Source organism: Ambystoma mexicanum, chromosome 6q (assembly GCF_040938575.1).
Source record: "Ambystoma mexicanum isolate Mex_15411 chromosome 6q, UKY_AmexF1_1, whole genome shotgun sequence".
NCBI classification, from domain to species: Eukaryota; Metazoa; Chordata; class Amphibia; order Caudata; family Ambystomatidae; genus Ambystoma; species Ambystoma mexicanum.
Window position 1 is genome coordinate 1,467,696,111 of NC_090937.1, and position 20,928 is coordinate 1,467,717,038.

A 20,928-nucleotide genomic window follows, 5' to 3' on the forward strand; every position below is an offset into this window, starting at 1 on the left:
GTACAGTTGTTTTACAGCACCCCGATGGCGAGGGTCAAGACAGGGTCCACGGTCTCAGATTCTTGGCACCTGGGCAGGGGGACCAGACAGGGATGTCCTTGGTCACCTATGCTATATATACTGGCATTGGAGCCACTGGCAATATGCCTGTGTCAACAATATGGGGAAGTGGGCATAAACACGGCCAGTGGAGAGCATCTGATATCATTATATGCGGATGATATGCTCCTTTATTTACGCTACCCAGAAGAAAACCTACAGTACGTCCTAGAGGTGATAGAACAGTACGCCATCCTCTCCGGTATATCGGTGAACCCTGGAAAGTCCAGCCTGTTCCCTTTGGGTAGATATAGGAATGTCCCGGTGCAGAGGCTGCCTGTTCTGCCAATACCATGGCAGCCCGTAACATTTAGGTATTTGGGAATAAACATTTACCACAGGATCGAGACAGAACACAAGCACAACACGGAAAAGGCGATAGAGGGGATTAAGAACAGTATGGTATTTTGGTCTAGACTGCCCCTGACCATGATGGGGAGGGTGGCCTTGCTAAAGATGGTGGTCCTGCCTAGACTCTTGCACTTTTTTTATAAACGTCCCGTTTCTGATACCCAGGAGCCTATTCGCGAAACTTCACAGCGTGTGCAGGGGTTTTGTGTGGGGCAGCTCTAGGAATAGGGTGGCTCTGTGGAAGCTCCAGAACCCGTGCGACAGGGGGGGATAGGCCTGCCTAACTTCGAACTCTATTACCTGGCGGGGCAGCTGCAGTACGTGGCCAGGTGGCTCTCGACTGAGGATTCGGCGGAAGCCAGGCTCCTGCGCGAAGATACAGCCCCATACTTTCTGATGGAAGTGGTGTGGTTGGGCAGAGATAAACTGGTGGGCAAGGGGCGGTTACTGAGGTTGGGCTGGGAGATCTGGCACAGGACATGGAAGATTGGGGGGGACTCGGAACCATACTCCCAGCAGGCCCCTTTGACGGCTCTGTGTGGGAGCGACTCTCAACTACTTGAATCAGTCCGCAGATACTGGGAACAGGTAGGCCTAGCCACCCTCGGGGACATATGGCAGGACGGGGAGGCGGCGGACTTTCAGCGGCTGCAGGAAGAGACGGGAGTACATGGTGGCCAATATATAACCTACACTAGGCTGGTGAAAAAGACTAGAGAAAGATGGCCGGAGACAGTACTTGCGGAGGATCCAGATGCCTCCCTGGAAACCATGTATGATGTATCGGAGGGCGGGCACGAAATATCGAGGATATATGAGCTCCTGCGAGCAAGGGCAGGGAAGGAGTTGCTCCAATTGAGACAAGATTGGGAGGAGGAGGACCCATGTTGTTGATTAGCCCCCAGAACTCACGTGTGTTTTTGTTCTTTAGTGCGGCCAACATTACCTCAGCGTCATTTTGGATGGACAGGTGTAGATGGGACTTTAGCCAGTTCTTATACCTCTGTTTTATAGTTCTAATTTTCAATTTTCGAAACTCTGGTTCCAAAGGTTGGACGTGATGAATCTCACGTCTCATCTGCCGTTTATGTTTTTGTATCTCAATGTCAAACCAGTGTTTGCGGGTGAAGTTCACATTTTTCAGCCCCACATTCTGAGGTTTATATTGTAACAGTAGCTGGTCGTATTCCAATTGAGTACTGTGCTGGCAGTAAGCAGATGATAGCTGAGCGTAGTCTGACCCGGTTTGCTTCGGCTAGAACTTTATGTTCCCACCTCGGAGCACCCTCCTTAAGTGACATTACAATTTCAGTCGTTAGCATGTTGAGGTCACTGCTGGCGTTCTTCGTAATTCTAAATTATTTAATTTGGGCGTGTAGATTGAAGGACACAAACACAATCAATTGTAGATGTTGAATTAGCGCGGTGCCAAGTTGTTCATTGGGGTATGTCTCCAAATGTGTTAACATTTAGCATCTGCATTTGTCTTGAGTCCATCTCTTCAGTCCATTCTTTGGCTAGCAGTTTTTTGTCCGCTCCCGCAGGTTTAAACAAGTCAATGTTTAAATCTCCACAGATCATGATGTTCGCAGAATCTTTGGACCCGTGCAGATGGTCCACTATTGATATAATCTCCTCTAAAAATTCAGTTTTGCCCGCCGTCTGATGATTCCAATAGACGTTTAGGAGAGTTATTTCATCAGAGACTTCATCGCCTTTAGATCTCCTTCTTATTGTGATTTCCTGAAAGAAAGGGGAGTGATTAACAGACTTTACAATTCGTAGGCCAGAAGCCCTACTAACTAATGTTAACAGGCCGGCCATCGGGCGCCCTTTCTCCAGTTTTGTTGCAGGGTTCAAGGCCACTTCATAGTCGCGTGAGATTGGTGTTTCCATTAACCAGGTTTCCTGCAGACAGACAATATTCAAGCCGCTCAACCAATTCAAATTGAACAAATGCGTGAATCCACGCGTATTCCAAGAGGTGACTGTACATACACATAAGTTTGTCGATTCCTGGCATTATTGATTGTCGCCCTTATTGAGTGAGGCGGCTAGCCATCCCCATTCTACATTGTCCTGTGTTACGTTTGAGCTTCGATTGCCGCCGTCACACAACGCATCTAGACGTGTCTCTCCACGTATAGTGATTCTAATAGGCAATTTGACGGCATCAAATGAGCACGCCTCCCGATTTGTGATGTTGTTTCTGTTTAACTGTACAGGCTCAGCCAAGATGCTCGCGGACTGCCCCGTTCCAGCCATCCTTGTCTCGATGACTTGTGACAGAGGTTCCTCGTCCTTCATGTAGACGCGTAACACCGTACTCTGTTGCAGACAGTTTAGCGAGTTGTAATTAACCCCATCATTTGTGGTGGGTTGGTCCGTACATGAGGTTTCCATCTTATATATTTCAAACCCCAGTGAAAATAGTGCTACATTGGCATCAATAATTGTAATAGCTATCAATGATGACGACACATGGAGAATTAATTTGTCGTTGCGTCTTTCATTTGGGAATTCAACAATCCTTAAGTCATTCGATGTTATTGCACGTAGACTGGGTATAAGGTCAAATAGTCGGATAATGTTTGCTCGATTAAGAATCAGCTTGTCCTTGGGATCGAGGCACTCGATCATTACCTTGATGGCTTGAGTCTTATCGTGCACCTTTCTTGTGTGACTTCCTTTAGACGCTTGGAGTTTCTCACAGTAGTCTCGCTAGTCACCACTTCTACTTGTATTCAAGTTCTTCTTGCTGGAATCACTATCGGTCCTACAAGCATTGTGGGAGATAGGATCCTTAACATCCCCATTCCCGCTCGTGTGGATTACGGCAGAATCGCCTCCTTCACACCGAGAGCTTTTTTGAGGTAAACGTTGTTTTAACCTCTTTTCGTGCATTGTTATAAATGGTAGGCTAGAAGGGGCGTGTGGTTCGGTCTCCAGACTTGCTGACCCATTAACAAAGCAACAAGTTCTCACACTTTTGGACTCGACAGCCTGCTCTGTAGCAGTCCTGTCCACTTGACGGGCTGAGTTTACTTCTGCCCCGAAAGGACGTCCCTTAGTGTGGTCGCGATGCTCAGGTGGAAAATTACCTTGCGCGGTCGTGGTTTTCGCAGGTACCATCACAGTAGCGTTGTCTGCTACCTCATCTAGCTCTCTGTCGTCATATGTGGACATATTTAATAGTTCTGCCAGTATCTCATTGTTTAATTCTTCGATATCCACCACACCTTGAGGTCGAGTCGGTTCCTTTGTTAGATCCACTTTCTGTATAAGTTCAGTTTGCAGGGTTTTGACAACTTCTTTTGTTACTATTTGTACTCATTTTATGTTCCTCAGGAACTTTCTTGCACCTGTGTTTTTGTTAATTTTCCTTGTAGGCAGATTTTCGTTTTTTTACTGGGGTTCTTAGGTTTGATTTTTGGTTCTGATAATATCGCAGGGACCTGCATACCATCTCCAAAGATTGGAAACACGCCAGGCTTCTCTGCACTTTGGTCCGAACTTGGCCCGTGTTTTTCAACTATTGCTCGAGGCACCGTGGTGGAGGTTGTTGCAATTTGGTCGTCGGTAATTATTTGCCTCGTGCATGCTCTAGCCTGCTCAAAGGCAGAGTTAAAGGAAATGTCAACAGTTTTCTCGTGCACCAGTGGTATACTGGTGTCCGGACCTTGCATAGATGTAGGGAGGGTTTTCAACAGTGTTTGAGCCGTTGTGATGCACCCATCGCACTCGGGCACAGTTGCGTCGGATTCTTGACCTTGCGAGGTTATCTTAACAGCCCCCTGTGAGGCACTCCCTGCAGTACTATGTTCACCCTCAGGCGCTTTACAGGATTATAGTATTGCCTCCCCAACTCATTCAATTAAATGCAATTTTAAGTCTCTTCTTAATGGGCTCCTGGCATTGAGATCATTACGTTTAGTTTGGCCTGTTTGGCTGTGGCACTCATGCCGAAATAGGGAAATGGCTTCTCTTGCCACTTCAGCCAGTAGTTTTTTGTCCGCAGAATCGTTATTCCTCTGGTCACACAGAGATTTATATGCGGCATCTAGACCTTTTAGCCCTTCGTTAAGATTGATAGATGACTGGCAGCATGTTTGTTCAACATGCAACACTTTGGTGCTCATAAGGGCTGTCAGTGTGGTCAGATCCTTCATTGAGTCATTCAGGTTCTCATATAATTTCATAATCAGGGCTAAATACATCGCCAGAGAGGATATTATTGAGGCTTGTAGTACAGGTAATAACCTAGCCTCAAGTTGCTCAGGGTTACAGGTCTGCGTAACCATTTTCAGGCCATTCTTTTTCCTATACGCTCTTCCCCGCCTTATTTTTGGGTAAGGTCTTTCTATGATGGAGGAGTCAGAAAGGTCTCAAGTGTCTGAGGCAATTGAGTCCATGGAATGAGGATTATGGCCACACTCATTCATTGGGACCTTCCCCGTCTTTTTGGGGGGTGGTAGTCTCTTTTGAGAGTGCATCTGATTAAACGATAACTCATCATCTGAAGTCCCGCTGGAGGGCCCCCCAGATGCTTTGTCGGCCGGCTTCCTGCGTTTGTAGCGAACATTAGGCCATATGTCTCCATTAGGTTCATTCAGATCAGCATTGTGGTGTTTCAAAGCTATTTTCTGTGTTTCATCACTTTGCAACGGTACATTTCACTGGTTTGCTGGCACATCCCTTGTTCATAGAAATTAGACTGTGTAGGATGTTGTTGGCCACCCCCAGGGAGTCACGACGCTCTTCGTGCCCCTGACACAGTTTCCCATCATTAGATTGATCTTTTGTTGCTCCTTGCGTTATACAGAGGATGTCCTTGTTGTGTACTTCAATCGATTTCCATTCCAACAGCGTGTCACTTTGGTGAGCAGGCGAGCTTGTGCTCGAAGGATTGCCTAGATGAGAGTCCACGCCCACTAGGTCGTAGAACACGTCATCGCCGGCCAAGACCACTCTAGCTGCCTCCAGCGGGGAGGGAAGGTGCGCAAAGAGTCTACAGCGTCCGCTCGCCGTCGGCTCACATCCGGCCTCAAGGGTGTGTCTTTTGCTTTGCTCTTCTCAGTTGAGACTTGCAGTAGCTACTTTGCTAGAGTTGATTTCAGCTCTGCCCTTCACAAGTGTAACAGCTTGTGACCCTACAGGGATTTTTCTTCAACAAACAAACTTTGTGCAAGACTTTGCTATCTAAGAAGTGCCTCAGCGCCAAAGACTGTGCCCCAATTGACTCCGGCTGTCCTAGCTCCCTGCAGACTCTTCTAGTCCATTTGACATTGATATTTACTGTCTCTCAGAGGTGATAACTTGGTCTTAAACTATTATTGCTAGGAAAAGTTATTGTCTAGACTTCATTGGAAGATTTAAGTGCTCACATACTCTGAGAACCTGTTTAACCTTTTTCCTTCCCTTACCTTGCCTTTCTGTAAACCTCAGAATCTATAAAGTGAACTAGTGATATATAAATGCCATTACTGTCCTGGTAAGTGAAGTCACCTCAGGGTGTGGGAAGTGTGTAAAAAGCATCTCTAAAGAATAACTACTAGCTTTGTGTTGATTCTGGAAAGTATATTTGATTGTTACATATATTGCCCTTTTTAAAGAATGCTTATTTAAAAACTGTGGTAAATAACTATTTATAACTAAAACCTTGAGTGTAAGTGTTACTTGGTTACTTGTATTTGCGAATGTCATTGTTACAGCTCTACAGCTCACATTTACCCCTCTTGAGATAAGTCTGGCTGCTCAGTCACACTACCAACTTGTGTAGTACAGGCCTATACCAAAAGGTGGGTTACCTAATACCAAGAGGACAAGAGTTGCGTAGACTCCCACAGGGTTACTACATCGATTCTTGCCTAACAAGGCTGAAGCCCGTCGTTGGAATAGAACGTCTGTTTCCGAAGCCCAGATCAGCCGTAGAGATGTTTAAAGGAAACAGCCGTTGAATTAGTGCGTTGGAACACCAACAACAGAAGAGGTTTGGATGAGTTTCAACTCACAAAGAAGCTCAAGATACGGACTCTGCGAAAGACCAACTTGCCACAATGACAGAAAACAAAGGACCTCGACGCATGAGGGAACATGGGCACAAGGTATGTCACACTACGGATAGTATTACAGTCACCCCTGGGCAACGTCCCTTTTCGACTTCGAAAACTTCACGTACAATACTCTGCGACTTCCACTAGAAGTCGGCCTATGCAAAGCATGTGATTCTAAGCAGATCCACAAGCCTCCGAAATATACAGTCAATAAACTTTTATTCGACATACAAATCTTCAAGTCAACACATACAATGCACAAAAAAACAAGGGGATAAAAAAATGCAACAATGGTTAAGAAATACTGACATAAAATTATCAGATCTTAGGCATTTGTCATGTCATAAAAGTGGCCCATTTGGCAATATGAAATTCATCTCTAATGATCAGGCCACGTTTAGGATAATAGCTCAGAGGAGAACTCAGCTCGCAACCACTGATCCTGTTTTAACTACCCAAGTTCCGTAACAGTATGGTTTAACAGCTTCTTTCTTAGCAGCCATGATCTGTGGGTGTATCTAGCAACAGCAAAGACTACATGTGGTAAGGAACATTGTCGCAAAAACAACATTGCTGTTCTGATATCTCTTACCCCGGTTTACCGGTGTATCGGCCTCAGGTCTAGTTTCCTCATTGTTTTTTTTTTTTCACAAAGCAGAATAAAATGTGTCATTGATTCAACAGCCTCCCTGCACAACTGGCATTTATCAGTATTCGTCTCTTTCCAGGAGCATGTGAAAGCAGCCACTGGCAAGGTCCCCAATCTCACACTCATGTATAGGGATTTTTCATAATGAGGGGAGATACAATCTTGGTATGGTTTTCTACCTTGAATCATAACTTCAAGGTAGACAGGGCCCAGTTTGAGCTTAAGAGCATCCACACCCAAACAGTCCCTTGCTCTTTGTGCTGCCAAGACCCTTTGGGCTTTCCTGGTTCCCAATGGTTGGTTTTGAGGGTTTTCCCATAGGTTACTGCCCCCTATTTTCAAATATGTATTTTTTACATGGAGGACCCATTCTATTGATTTCCCTCCATTTAATGACATTAAGTGGTTTGAAGTGTCTCTATGTTTCTGTAACCCAACCTGATTCCACAGTTTTAGCCAGAAAAGGGTAGGGCTAAGACTGGGGATACTTTTAACTCTAGAAGTAACAATGCAGATGGCGTGCTCTTAGGCAGTGAAGCCAATTTCTTTAGAATATTAGTTCAGTAGAGGAGACTTTTCCCAGGTTGGCATAGCCCCACAGTTCTGCCCCATATAATGCTGCCGGGACTTCCTGCTTTGCGTATAGGTCTAATGCTGGCAAAATTGCCCCTAAATGTAGTTAACATTACTACCTGTAAAAAGTAAAGTCTGCACATTTTGTAAATGGCAATGTTACATTTCCTACAGCCGTTCAGTCGAAACAAAGCTGATCGCACTACAAATAAATCTCAACTCACACTACACCACTACTTCAATGACTGACATTAAAGAACAGATTTAAGCTACCTAATATTTCAAGCAAGGATTGTGAAGTAGTGATGTAATTGTGAGTTAAGGTTCAATTTAAAGTGAAATGGACTATGTTTAGACTAAAGAATTGTAGTAACCAGGATATTGGCATTTCTATTGTTTATATGCTTTATATAAGTAACAACTAACTTCCCGATAAAAAATGTTTTTCATTCAACTAATTCTATTAAGTGTGTTATGGCTGTGGTATTGTCTGTACCACTACCTATTTCTGTGTTGGGTAAATGTTCTATGAATATGGATTAAAAGGTCTGTACTCCTAATTTGTATGCGTTTACCATGTTCTATACACATGGCTGAAATGTGTGTCTGGTCCAGTTCTTCACCCCGGTTAAAGGCTAAGTAGGTGTATTTGCGATGCATGCGTTCAGCGAAATTCAGAAGTAAACCAGTTAGTGGCTGCAAGTGTGTTTCTGTGCATGCATTATCTTTATCTGAGGGCACATCTGAACAAATCTGATTGATGGTCTTATGTGTCTGCGTTAGGGAGATGTATTGGTTTTATACTTAATCCCCTCCCCTAGTTAGACCCCCAGCACTTTCTGCTGGACTTCTGGATCTTTTTCTTGTTCTCCTGAATGAGGGGCGACTTTTTCCCTCATTCATTCTTATATGCTCCAACCATGGGGACTTTGTTCTTTATGTTTTACCTTATATAATAGAGTATGGCTTACCTCCATTTCTCTTAAAGGCATCTGTGTTACACTTTTGCAGCACACAGCACCCTATGTGCTGTGTGCTGCACCCTATGTGCTGTGTGCTGCACCCTATGTGCTGTGCAACACAGCACCCTATGTGCTGTGTTGTGGGAAACCCTTCGAGTTCTCCTTTTATATTCTTTCATTTTCCCTAAGAACTACTGTTCTTAAGTGAAACTTTTAGGACAGATAAAAAGTGTCCTCTTTCCTTATGAGAGATTAGCTCATCCAGCCTTATGTGGAGTGTTAAGGGGATACCTAGTATCCCCCTTCTCTCTGCTCCTGTGACTGTCTTCTCACAGTGACAACCCTAAAGTTATGGCTGGTGGCAGTGGACGTGTTCTAACAACGTTTGTGCAATTTCTTACTGCAGACTTGGAGGCTCCTTTCTATTTTCGCCATTTCTTGTCTGGTTGTCCTTTGTTAGACCTTCTTCTACCATTCTGGGAGGGGGAAGGCTTTGTGTGAATTTTGCCTTTGGTGAGAACATTGTGTCCAAGTCTAGGCGCCAATGTGTCTTTGAGGACAGGATGCGGGCAAGGAGTTTGACACCCCCCTGCCCATTGCATGCTGACGTGCCTGAATGGAACCAGTTCCCACCCGAGGGCTGGCTGACCTGATTGGACAGACACACCCATTTCTGTAAACTGCATGGAGAGTTTGCAGAGGAGTGAATGGGAAATCCTAATAAAAGGTGAGGTTCCCGAGGCAGAAGGCAAGCCGACCACTGGAACAGATGATTCAAAGCTGAAGATGGCCAGCGACGCCTGCAGACCCTTCCACTAACCATGAAGCGACCACTGCTGTCCTGACCCTGTTTTCTGATCGCCAGAGGAGCTCTGAAGAGGACGGCTCCTTCCCTTTGGCTGGTGGTACCAACCAGCCCCAAGACGAACTGCAGATTGAACTATCCCTCAAGGTGCTGTGACCTTCCGGGGCTGCAAACCGCAAATACCAGGGGACCTTCAACCCATTTGCAGCGCAACGGCTTAGGGTGAACGAATCCGCCCAGTACTTTGGTGAGCTCCAGTTGGACCTTCAGAGGCACGTTCCCACTCATCCAGGCACCCTCATCAGAGTGCAGGACTGCAGAATCAAGGAAAATCATACGGGCGGTAACCGTTCATTGTTGGAGCTGATAAAAAGGCGCCAAAACCGCAGATCGACATTTGAGAACAAAGAAATACTTGAGGGTACTTTCACGCAAATGCTGCTTTGACATCCCATTCAGATTCGTACCTTTCATCATGTGAGGAAATCATGGTATCAATAGTAGACACAGACACAATGGATACAAGTTTTGAAAATCTTTATTTACACTTTTGATAAGGACGGTACAATTCCTAACTGGCCCTAACTCTAAAATGGGAATAATCCTGACCATTAAACAATAACAAATACGTGCAAGTCAGTCTGGTCAAAAATCTTGCCCTCCTTCATAGAATAACAAATGTGTTAAGGGAATACAAAAAAATGACAATAGTGTCTCAAAAGGAAATGTCAGAATGGCTTCAGCACCAACTCCCTTTCCCCAGGTTCAACCCCACGGGATCTAGAGTCTCTCAAAAAACAAATGATGGGTGGATGCTACCGTTCTGTCAGTCTTGCACATTTTGGCTTACTGGTACAGTTCAACAGTTAAATCTTAGGCATTCAACTTCTGTTAGTTCAATCACTCCTTTAGGCTTCGCCCGCCTTGCCATCAAAACTTAGTTAATATATTCTCAATTTCTCACAGTTGTGTACAGGCTTCTCTCTTCTGGGCTCAAGCCTGTCTCTCCTTTGTGGGGGGTTCCCTTCCCCAAGTCTTATCTAATATATCTTTTCGCTGTCAAAGACTTTTGAGACTGCAAGGAATTTACATAGACCTCTGCATGACGACTTCAACCTCTCTGTCAACACTTTTTCAATTCAAAATCAATAACATCTTGTGGCACCAATACTTCTTGGTATTTATGATTCTCACCTTCTTTAATCTGCCCTCTTGGCCTTTTCAAAATGTCATGTGCAATACTAATACCTCTTGGTATTTGTAGTTCTTATTCTCCTTTAGTCTTTTTCAAAGTTCATATTCAGCCCCAATTGCCTCTTGGTACTTGTAGTTTTGATTCGTAGTTCCTATTCTCTTTCACTTGCCTTCTTGGCCTTTTACCCAAAGTTCTCATATTTTAATGTCACTTTCCTCTTATTCAACTTACTTTCCCCATCATGGTTTCCTTTGATCTCCGTTTGCAATATCTTTCAAAATTCAAAACATTTCACAGAGACTTTCGAATGTGCAACTTCATCTCACAGGACCACTCTGCTACTTTGTATCCTTGTCTTTCAACAATTGTTCTCTTCATTCACATTTTATTGGCACACGTGCAACCTTCAACTTTCAAATGACAGTCACTTTCCCTTTAACATCAACTACACTTTTTTTTTCCCTCGATTAACTCACCGGCTATGTTAATTGGATTTCTTTCATCTCTTTTGTGCAGCTCAAGGCCGTTACCAGCGCCTTTTCTGCTCCTCTCCAACTCTGCCGTTTACCCGGGAGGGCCGTGGGCTGCTTTCTGGCAAAGTGAAGGTTTTGTTCCTCTGCTCGCTTGGCTTTGCTCTTCGAATGCCTCCCGGAAGCATGGAAATGTTGCCTGGCTTTCTCTTGATACTCTCAACTGTCGAACAGCCCGTTGGCCTTCCACCTTACACAGCCTGATTCGCATCAGCCTTAGAAGAGTTGTTCCTTCTCGTACACAGCCTTGCTCAAAGAGTGCCTGTGCACGCCACCTTTTATATTTCCAGGGAGTGTTAATAAGTGGCAGGTGTACATTGTTAGAGCTACGTTCCTGACTTTGCCTAACCTCATTACAGGGACATGGCCAATGCAAGTCAGGTGAGGTAAACCGAACCTCATTCCTCATCTTCCTTGGTGCAGTCCTTTTGTCACGACAAAGTGGGGAGGACTTATGGGAGTTTTAAATTCCCATTAAATAAGCAGGGATAGGGGTTGAATGGGTTGTAGAAAAAGGGGATACCATGTCTCGCCATTGGGTGCTTCTCCCCCACTCTCTGAGGGCCTCCTACCCAGGTGACCCTCCCTCGCTTGTCCACCCCCAAGATCGGGATCCAACAGTGATGGCGTTTCCCTGGCCCCCTGAGTACGGGGTCCCCGGGGACTAGGTTGTGAAACTCCCTCTGGTTTTTCACAGTCACCAGACTGAGGAATCAGGAGACCCGGTTCTTCGTTGCTGCACAGGAAAGAATCCAGCTGTGTTTTCGTCAACCACTCTAAGGTATTGTCGGGCTCAAGGTAGAACTTGCCTCAAGCCGAATAGTCGATCCAGTGTGACTTGAGTGCAATACCAGGTGTGTTGGTGTCCACCCATACCTCTTGCCCAGGCTGAACAGCTTGTGCGCTTTTTTGGAGTCCTTTGCAGGGTCCTTATAAATTGTGTTATCTACTAAAGTATTTTATTTAAGTAACTCAAGTATCCTGAGGAACCATTTATGCTGCTGCATAAGACTTTTGCTCCCATCCTACACTAACTTTGATGAACTCTTGACTAGTTAGGGATTTGTAACGCTTACCTTCTGGTGTCCTTGCGGGGGCGACTGTCTTCTGTGGCTGCCTGGTGTATGTGTGCCGCTTTCCTATCGTGAGCTGATGCGATGAATGACCCAAAGCACTCCGTCGCCACTGAGGTCAATGAGTGGCACCTTGGTCCGGGACACGGTGTATGCAGGAGTGTTTTGGGATTGATATGCACTCCGGATAATGTGGAGGCTGGTTGTGGACTGACCGGAAACTGGTTAACTAGGTAACCAAGGAACAAGAAATAGACACCCATTAGAATTAGCTTGATGTGTGTCCCTCGAACCCCAACCACCCTGACCTCTACCCCTAAGACTGCTGGCTGGCAAGGGCACAGGCTCACCTTCAGTATGCAGCTATAGTCCTGTCTGTAGCTCCTACTTCGGATCCAGTTACTTCACTGGGTAATGGTGGTCCAGGCCGGCTGTGACACACTGTTTCCAGATAAGTAAGATGCCTCCGGTAAATACGAGTCTCAGGGTGTTTAGTTACATGAGCGCCGCAGGCCGCAAGTATTTTTGAAGAATCTTGTGGTGTAGCATGTCTGTAGCACGTTGCGCTAATTGCTTTCCGACTGCTGCTGAAAGTCGCACTGATAACAGCTGTGCAGCGTTGATTCCCGACTTTCAATAATGTTTTACTGTTTGTTCTATCCCTAACTGCAGGCTCGCATCAAAATGAGAAATGCTGAACCGCTGCTGATGGATTCGCCTGAAGAGGATACGTGTGCTAAATAAGTTTCAGGTAAATGGGCGTGAAAGCGAGAGCCGCCGGGGTGTAACACAAAGTTAACCAGCTGTCTGTTCTCGTCCTGCAGGTGCCGCGATAATAAAGAACGGGATGGCGGAACAGCCGTAGCTTCGTACAGGCAAGTATTGCGGAGTAGTCCTTCTGGTGTTAAACGCACCTGGATATTGGATGGGCGTTACTGGTACTGACAGCAATCGTTACACTGCTCACGCTTGGAGAAGAGAAACACTAAGCATGGGGTGCATGGTTTTATAGCCCTGGGCTGCACCCTAAACACTAGACCACCAGAGATGAGCTTGGATAGGCTGCTTGGGGCCATCTAGTGTGCCGGTGACTGCCCTGGTTTGGTCGCCATTTTGGTATGGGCTTCCAAGTTGCCTGCACGGTTGCCTCCGCCAGCCAGCCACTCTTCCCACCATTCTCTGCCAATACTCTGGGTGTGTGGAAACTGGCGCAGAGCCCTACTTACCATGGCTGAACTATAATGAGCAGACGGCCTGCCTAGTCATCCACTAGGAATCATGACAGGATTGGACTGCTAAAGCATTAGAAGCCTTAAAAAGTAATGCTGAGAAGCAGATCACTGCTATTAGTGTTGAATAACCCTCCTTTGACTTCCTACAGACTTTGTCCGAGTGAGTTTGTAAATGAATGAAACAGTCATTTCACTGTAACAAATGCGGGTGCGTGCCACTACTATTTAAACAGTGGAACTGTCATTACTGTCATTTTCTGCAAGAAATTTGAGTGTGAGTAACTACTATTGAAGCAGGCACCTATGAAAAGTATTGTTGATATTTCCTGTGTGTTGGTTAGTCTAAAATAGTTTTTATCTACCCTAGCCTTGTGTATATAAAATACATGTATATTTTATTAAAACTTTTAGTGCGTAAGAGTTTCTATGGACTAATGCAGTGACTGGGTTCATTGTACTTAGCTACAGGTCACATCCTCCTCACATGTTAAGCTTGGCTGCTCTGCCATTCTACCAATCCTTTGGGTAGTACAGACTTCTACTAAGAGTTGGGGCCTGTATACCAAGGGATAGTTTTATAGAGTCTTACCTCCAGGTGGACTTTAGGAAAACTCCCCTAACATCTGCATATCCATACATGTTTATGTTTGTTTATTTGTTTATAATGCACCAGAGCCCACAAGCATCAGGGCGCAGTATCTAATCCAACAAGTAAACTCACAAACGAGACAAACAGTAGCGTCTTAAGACATTTTCTGAAGGTAGTGCTGTTTTCTTCCATGCGCAATTCAGTGGGGAGCTTATTCCAGATCAACCCTGTCTGGGCTGTGAAGGAGCGTCCATTGCCTCTGACTCGTTTGCATCTGGGATGGGTCAGACGCATTGAGTCCTTAGACTGGGTGACTAAGATGTTTCTCCAAGGTCAGGCGCTCCTTCAGGCATTCTGGTGCTTGTCCGTAAAGATGTTTGTACACAATGGGCCTCTATTGGCAGCCAGTGTAGCTCCCTTTTATGCACAGATACCGGGTCAAGTCTTGCGGTTCCTTACATAATGCGGACTGCATCAATTTGCAATGTTTGGAGCTTTCTAATGCAGCCCTTGGCTGCTCCGGCCAGAAGTGCGCTGAAATAGTCAAGCCTAGGCATTATCACAGCTCGGGCGAGTGTAGTACAATTTGCCAAGGAAACATATGGCATTACTAGTCTAAGCAATCTTAGATGATATCGGAATTTGTTCATGAAACTGCATACATGTGCTTCTGCGCCAATGGATGACTCTAAGGTGACATGTGTATGTATTAGATGCTACAGCGCATGCCCAATTTATAGACACATTTTGAACATTTGTAACAAATGAACATATCAGATTTGCCCAATCCAATATTTAGAACATTTGTTCCAAATCTAAGCAGTCATCCGCTGCAAATCTGGCCAATGAAATCTATGGAAAACAATGACACTTGGTAAAAACTTTGTGTCTCAAATTTGGTTCATTTGTACTAAGGAGGGCAAATGTTACATGAGAAACTTTCCAGGAGCGCACCACAAATGGCAGCAATTAAAATATTTTGAAGTGCCTATAAAGTGTCATTCAGCATAATTCGGTTTAATCATTTAAGTGAGAGGAATATCCAAGGTTTAAGGTCCTTTTGCCAATTTCTGTCACCTGAAATGATAACTGTTTGCTCAAGTAAATATTTTAAAACAACAATTTCACACATTTGATAAAAGTTCACATTTTAAATCTCCAAGATACACACACAGTTAAGGAGTAACCCAAACTCAAATTATTCATCAAACGGATGAAATTGTAAATGTCAATTTACCTTGCAGGAGGAACAGCAATTAGATCAAGAAAAAACATATCTGGACAGAATTCGGTGTCTGAATTTGCATTAACCTCAAGTCCTGAGAAGATGCGATTTAGAAAGAAACCTAGAAGAAACCCACAATGTTCATTAGAAAAACTGTTGGTGTGCAATATTTTCGCAGGAAGCAGTTTCTTCACATGAATATTCATGAGCACTTTTGTTTAAATCAAAATTCTGCACAAATGAATGAATTCATCTTTTATAACGTGTGAGCTATCTTCCCAGACGATGAATGATCTTACTCTTCACTTATTTGGGCAATTATACCAATACAAAATTGAACAAAACACGTACTGTAGAATTGGCTCTAACCTTTTGATAACTGAAAGCTGAACCAGAAATTACCCAAACTATTTAAAAAAACAATTTTTAGAGTGCCCACTATGTAAACCTAACCTTCAACAGTATTAGGGAGAATTCTAATTTTTGTGGTAATTCCCTTCAACCTTGGAGACCCCTAGCTCTTTTGCTGGACTTTAGGACTTTTTAATTTTATCCTGGGGTGAGTGAGACCTTTTTCTCACTCTCTCATGTATTTCTGATCGGATTGGGATTCTGTATTCTTGTTGTTTTTCGATACTGACAAACTACATAGGCATCTACTTTTGTATTGTGACACACAGCACCTTCAGTGCAGTGCCACAGAGAAGTCCCTTGGATTTCTCACAAGGTTTAAATACCTTCTCTTAGATAAACTAGTGTTTCCAATAGTGAAATTGACTTTACTTACCTTTTCTCTCTGTGGACCCAGCACACATTATCTTATGTGGAGTGCTGGGGTAGCCCCTTTGTCTACTTACTCATGTAACTAGTTTAATGGTACCCTCACCACTTTTAATGACTGGTGGCAGTGTTTTAATTTTCCTACCATTGTTTATGTTTACCACAGGCTGAACCCTCAGCTGCTGTATTGCACCCATGGGGCCCATTTTGTCAAAATGGCCCAGTTTTCTTTTATAGTCATGTCTTACTTGTAAGGTCTTTCTTGGATATTACTCTGCGCGCCAAACTAGGTTTAACCCTTTTGTTCGTTTTGCCTTTGGCGGGCTTCAGTGCTGAAGCTCGCCTCTGGCTCCATTGTGTCTAGCAGGGCAAGAATTGAAGTGAAGTGCTCGAAACTCCCTGTCATTAGTCATCTTGGTTACCTTAATTCACCCAATGCTGATTGGCTGGCTGGCTGTCCTCCTATCACAGCCACCCTGCTGAGTGAGTGACACCTAGGCTGTGTATGAATGGGATGAACCTGCATAAATGGAGAAGTCTCTTGAACAGAAGACAGAGTTGACTACTGGAAGAGACATCTGACAAAGAAACTGGAAGAGAAGCTTGCTGTAATCTCCTGGACTGCTGAACTGCCCGGTGAAGCCCTGCTGAAGTGCTGAAGCTCCAATTTCGCCTTGACTAGAGAAGCCCAGAAGGGACGACTTCTTCCCTTGGGTTGGTAGGACCAACTAACCCCAAGACGAACTTTGCTGAAAAACATCTCCCTGCTGGCTGTACTTCTTCGCAGTTGCAGGAACCGAGTGCCAGGGGCCAGGAAAACCAGAATCGAGTGCATCGTCTTTATGCCGGACCAGAGCGCAAGGAAGATCCAGAGGACCCTCCTGAAGCAGGACAACCCAAGCCCGAGTCATCTCACCAGAGTGCTGGACTCCAGAAGCGAGGGGAGCCCATCAAGTGTCCAACATCCGTGGTGGAGCTATTGACCGGTAACAGAAACTACAAAGGGCAGCTGAATTGGAAAGAGCCCGCAGCTGCCACCGACCTTCAAACCGCAGTGCAGTAGTCCCCAGACGTCCTCCCTCTTGTCCCCACGACTGAGGCCCAGGAACCCAGGAACTGCAGGACTGCAACAGGAAGAGAAGCCAGCTGGATTCTCTTTTTCCAACCTAAGGTACGGTCTTGACTAATGGGGTACTTACCTTTTTGGTGTGTAAATTGTTTGTTCTCACTGGAGACTTACAGTAGCTGTTTTTTCTGCAGAGTTGCTTGCAGCTTTGCTCTTCACAAGCCTAAAAGCTTGTGGCCCTACAGCGATTCTTTTCCTAAAAACTCTCTTAAACATTGTGCAAGACATTTTTGCTATCTGAATAGGTGCCTCAGCTCCCTAGACATTGTGCAACGTGACTTTGGCTGTCCTGGCTCCCTGTAGATTCTTTTGACCCATTGACTTTGGTTTTAACTGTCCCTCATAGGTGGTGAATATGTTTAACTTGTATTGCCGGGAAAGATCTAACCTAGACTTCATTGGGAGATTGAAATGTATTCACGTACACTGAGAACCAATCTTTTTCCTTCCCTAACCATTTCCTTTTCCACAACCTCAGTATTGCATTAAGTGTAAAAAGTGATACATTAACGTCCACAGTGTCCTAGCAATTGAAGTCACCTCAGGGTGTAGGAAGTATGTGTGTCACCTCCCAAAAGGGTACCTACTTGCTTATCTTAAATCTGAAGAAGTGTTGTGAAGTGTATTTTTATTGTTCCATATTGCCCTTTCGAAAAAAGGCTTATTTAGAATTGACCGTTAAATAAATAAATAATCATTTTACTAGAAAACCTACAGTACAAGTGTTATTTGAATACTTGTAATCATGAATCTTGGTCTTACATCTCAACAGCTCACATTTACACCTCTTGAGATAAGTCTGGCTGCTCAGTCACTCTACCAACTTGTGTAGTACAGGCCTATATCAAAAGGTGGGTTACCTATTACCAAGAGGACAAAGCTGGTGTAGTCTCCCACAGGCTTACTACATAAAATCTTGCCTAACAAACATGCATCACTAGGGTACTGTTGGGAAGTTTTCCAGTGCCATTTCTGGTGTAGGGTTCTTGGAAGCCAGCCTTAACCGACTTGCAAAGGTTTTGCACACAAATGTAACCAAACTCTCACTCAATAATGAGGCTGCGCAATAAGGCTTCGATTAAAGAGGTTTCACTGAAAAGTACAATCAACATACACAGGTCATTGTCAAGCACTAGATCAAGCTTCCAAATTTGCACTTGCCATAAGCTACTGGCTAGTGATCATTGGCTCTTGGCCAGTAGGAAATAGTGTGCTCTGTGTAGGTGGAGAATGGTGGTTGTGAGTGCCTTTTCATGCCTAGCTTGGAGTTCACAATTTGGAATTTTGACCCCTGCACTAGATTGTCCACACAGGAAAGTACAAAAATACCACATCTATTTAGCAACACACATGCATAAAGGCAAAAATAATAAACCATTACAGTTTGTTGTCCACACGCGCCACACTTTAAATGTACACAGTTTCAATGGCAACACTGGTACAGTACCTTAATGTGGTGGGAAAGAGATGTTAAGCGATATATCATAGGCCTTACAATGTTAGAACTAGTGACTATTAAGCTTAATGTGTTCAAGCCCTATCCTAAGAACAGAGAACACCAAAGTTCAAGGTAAATAACCAGGTTTTGGCAATTGAGGGGTATGTTTCCGTATTTTGATTACTTAGATTCATTTCTGCAGGTATGCACAGTTTGCCTACAGGAAGTAATGGAACTTGGTGCAGTGGACATGACTAAATGCTCTATATAATATTTGTATAATAAAATCACTGTTTTCTTCGAGTTGTCCCAGCGGAACCCAGATGGAACCACCAAAAGCCAGGTCCAAGTAGCAGCAGGTTCAGAATCAGTGGGTGTGTCAAAACAGGTAAGCAACACAGCCTATCAAACCCCAATCAAGGCAAACCAAGATTCCAGTTAAGTTAAGAGTCGTGGGAGTCAACTGCTCTCACCATTGGCTCCTGGCTTGGAGGTCCATAGGTCGGAGCTATGTGCAGATTGTATGTCAAATGACAACTATGGCAGATGGGTCTGGAGATCCATCAGTTTCTGGTCTCTGTTCGAGACCAAATGATATGGATAAGCGACAGGTTTGACTGTCCTGCAGTTAAAGAAACAATTCTGCCTTGACTCCCATGATGTTAAAGGATCCCCTCAGGACAGTTCAGGGTCAACAAGCAGTTGAAGTGACGGCACATAGGATTGGCAGGCAAGAGGACTAAAAGGATCACAAGGCACAAGCACAACAAGATTGAACTACACAGTTCACAAAGTTGCATGAGTCCCAAGCAAAAGGAGAAGTGTCCACCTTAGATACTTACTCAATGAGTGGCACTGAGCACAATACATGCTTTGGCAGAGGCAAATATTTCAGCAAAGACATTATGTGGAGGATAAAGTTCTGATAAGCATGCCATTTAGAATTTCTGAGGCTTAATTATATTACAGCTAGACTGGCAATCAAATCTAATGCAAGAGTGATTACAGGTTAAGCATAGTATAAGCAATGTGCCCAATTATAAATGTCGATACCAGTGACACTACAGCAGCTTCCCCAAAGCAATTTATATTTGCTAAGCCCCACGAAGATGCCAGAGTTCAGCCCATCTTCTTTTCAACAGAGGAAGATCGTGATATGTCCATAAATACACAATTATGGTCAAGCAGGAAAGCTGAGATTAGAAACCAGATCTTCTCAATCCAAAATTGGTAATGTATACACTTGAATGCTTTTTTCTCCTCCTCCCTCTTCCATATTTACTGTCCTTCCATTTACCAGCTGTCGGTAGGGTGGAGCCATATGGAACATAAGCTAGATTATGGATGTAAAGCGGTGCTGTGTCTGGCCAGATTGGATGCTGGTTAAAGGGCAGGGATGTGTCTGTAAAGGCTACTTGTGAAAAGCATGTGTGTGGTAGGATGGACATTTGATAAGGGGGTTGAGTGGTACTATGTTCATGTGGAGATTGGTGGTGGATTCAGAGAAGGGAATTGACTTGGGGCTAGTCGGTGGAGTGTGAACATGTGTCTGTGGGTATAGTTGACTGAATTGTGGAGATGAACATGTGGGACTACTCACAGTGGGTGATAAACCTTTGAGTGGAGAATTGGTCTAGATCTGCAGGTGGTAGGAGGGGAGAAGGATGGCTTGCAATGCAGTGTCCAAAATGATGTGTAATTATTGGAAACTCTATGGGAGGTAATTATATCTAATAAAGCCTGCCGGTATTTATTGTTAATAACATACAAGATAAATATGATAAATCCCCCAAATGCTCTGATTAATATGAATCTGCTGATGATTGATCATTATTCTAATACCTGCTTGCCATTGTTGCAAATTCGATTGGTGACCCTTATTCCTAATCCTGTGTGGTGCCAGTTCTCTGTCAACGGGAGTTCATTATAAAGTTACTTTGTAAAAAGAAGTGATGTGGACCTTGCTCGGCACTGCATTTGTGAAAGAAATATGGTTGAAATTTGAATGTGCGGCCTGATTAAGCGGGTTCTCCACCAACAGTTTTTTTAAGTGTACAAAAAAATGTTATGCTTGGTTGACTACTGACCGCATAATTTGTCTCAAAAGTGAGAAATTCTACACAGTGATTTATAGGTTGGCGGAACGTGTTTTGTTTGATGAAGATTGTGCATCCCTGCTTCGAATACCTGTGCTATAGAATGTAAAATCGATTAATAGTTTGTATGTCAAATGTTTCGGTCATTTAAG

The 20,928-nt window shown here is 44.2% G+C and overlaps 1 protein-coding gene across 1 annotated transcript in view; it reads right to left on the reverse strand.

Annotated features, from left to right (window-relative positions):
* POLR1A (RNA polymerase I subunit A) overlaps positions 1-20,928 on the reverse strand; it is a 1,786,762-nt gene that overhangs the window by 1,346,101 nt on the left and 419,733 nt on the right. The window contains exon 8 of the mRNA XM_069632173.1: positions 15,349-15,457. Within this exon, the coding sequence (XP_069488274.1) occupies positions 15,349-15,457 (109 nt within the window). The remainder of the gene's footprint in view (positions 1-15,348; positions 15,458-20,928) is intronic.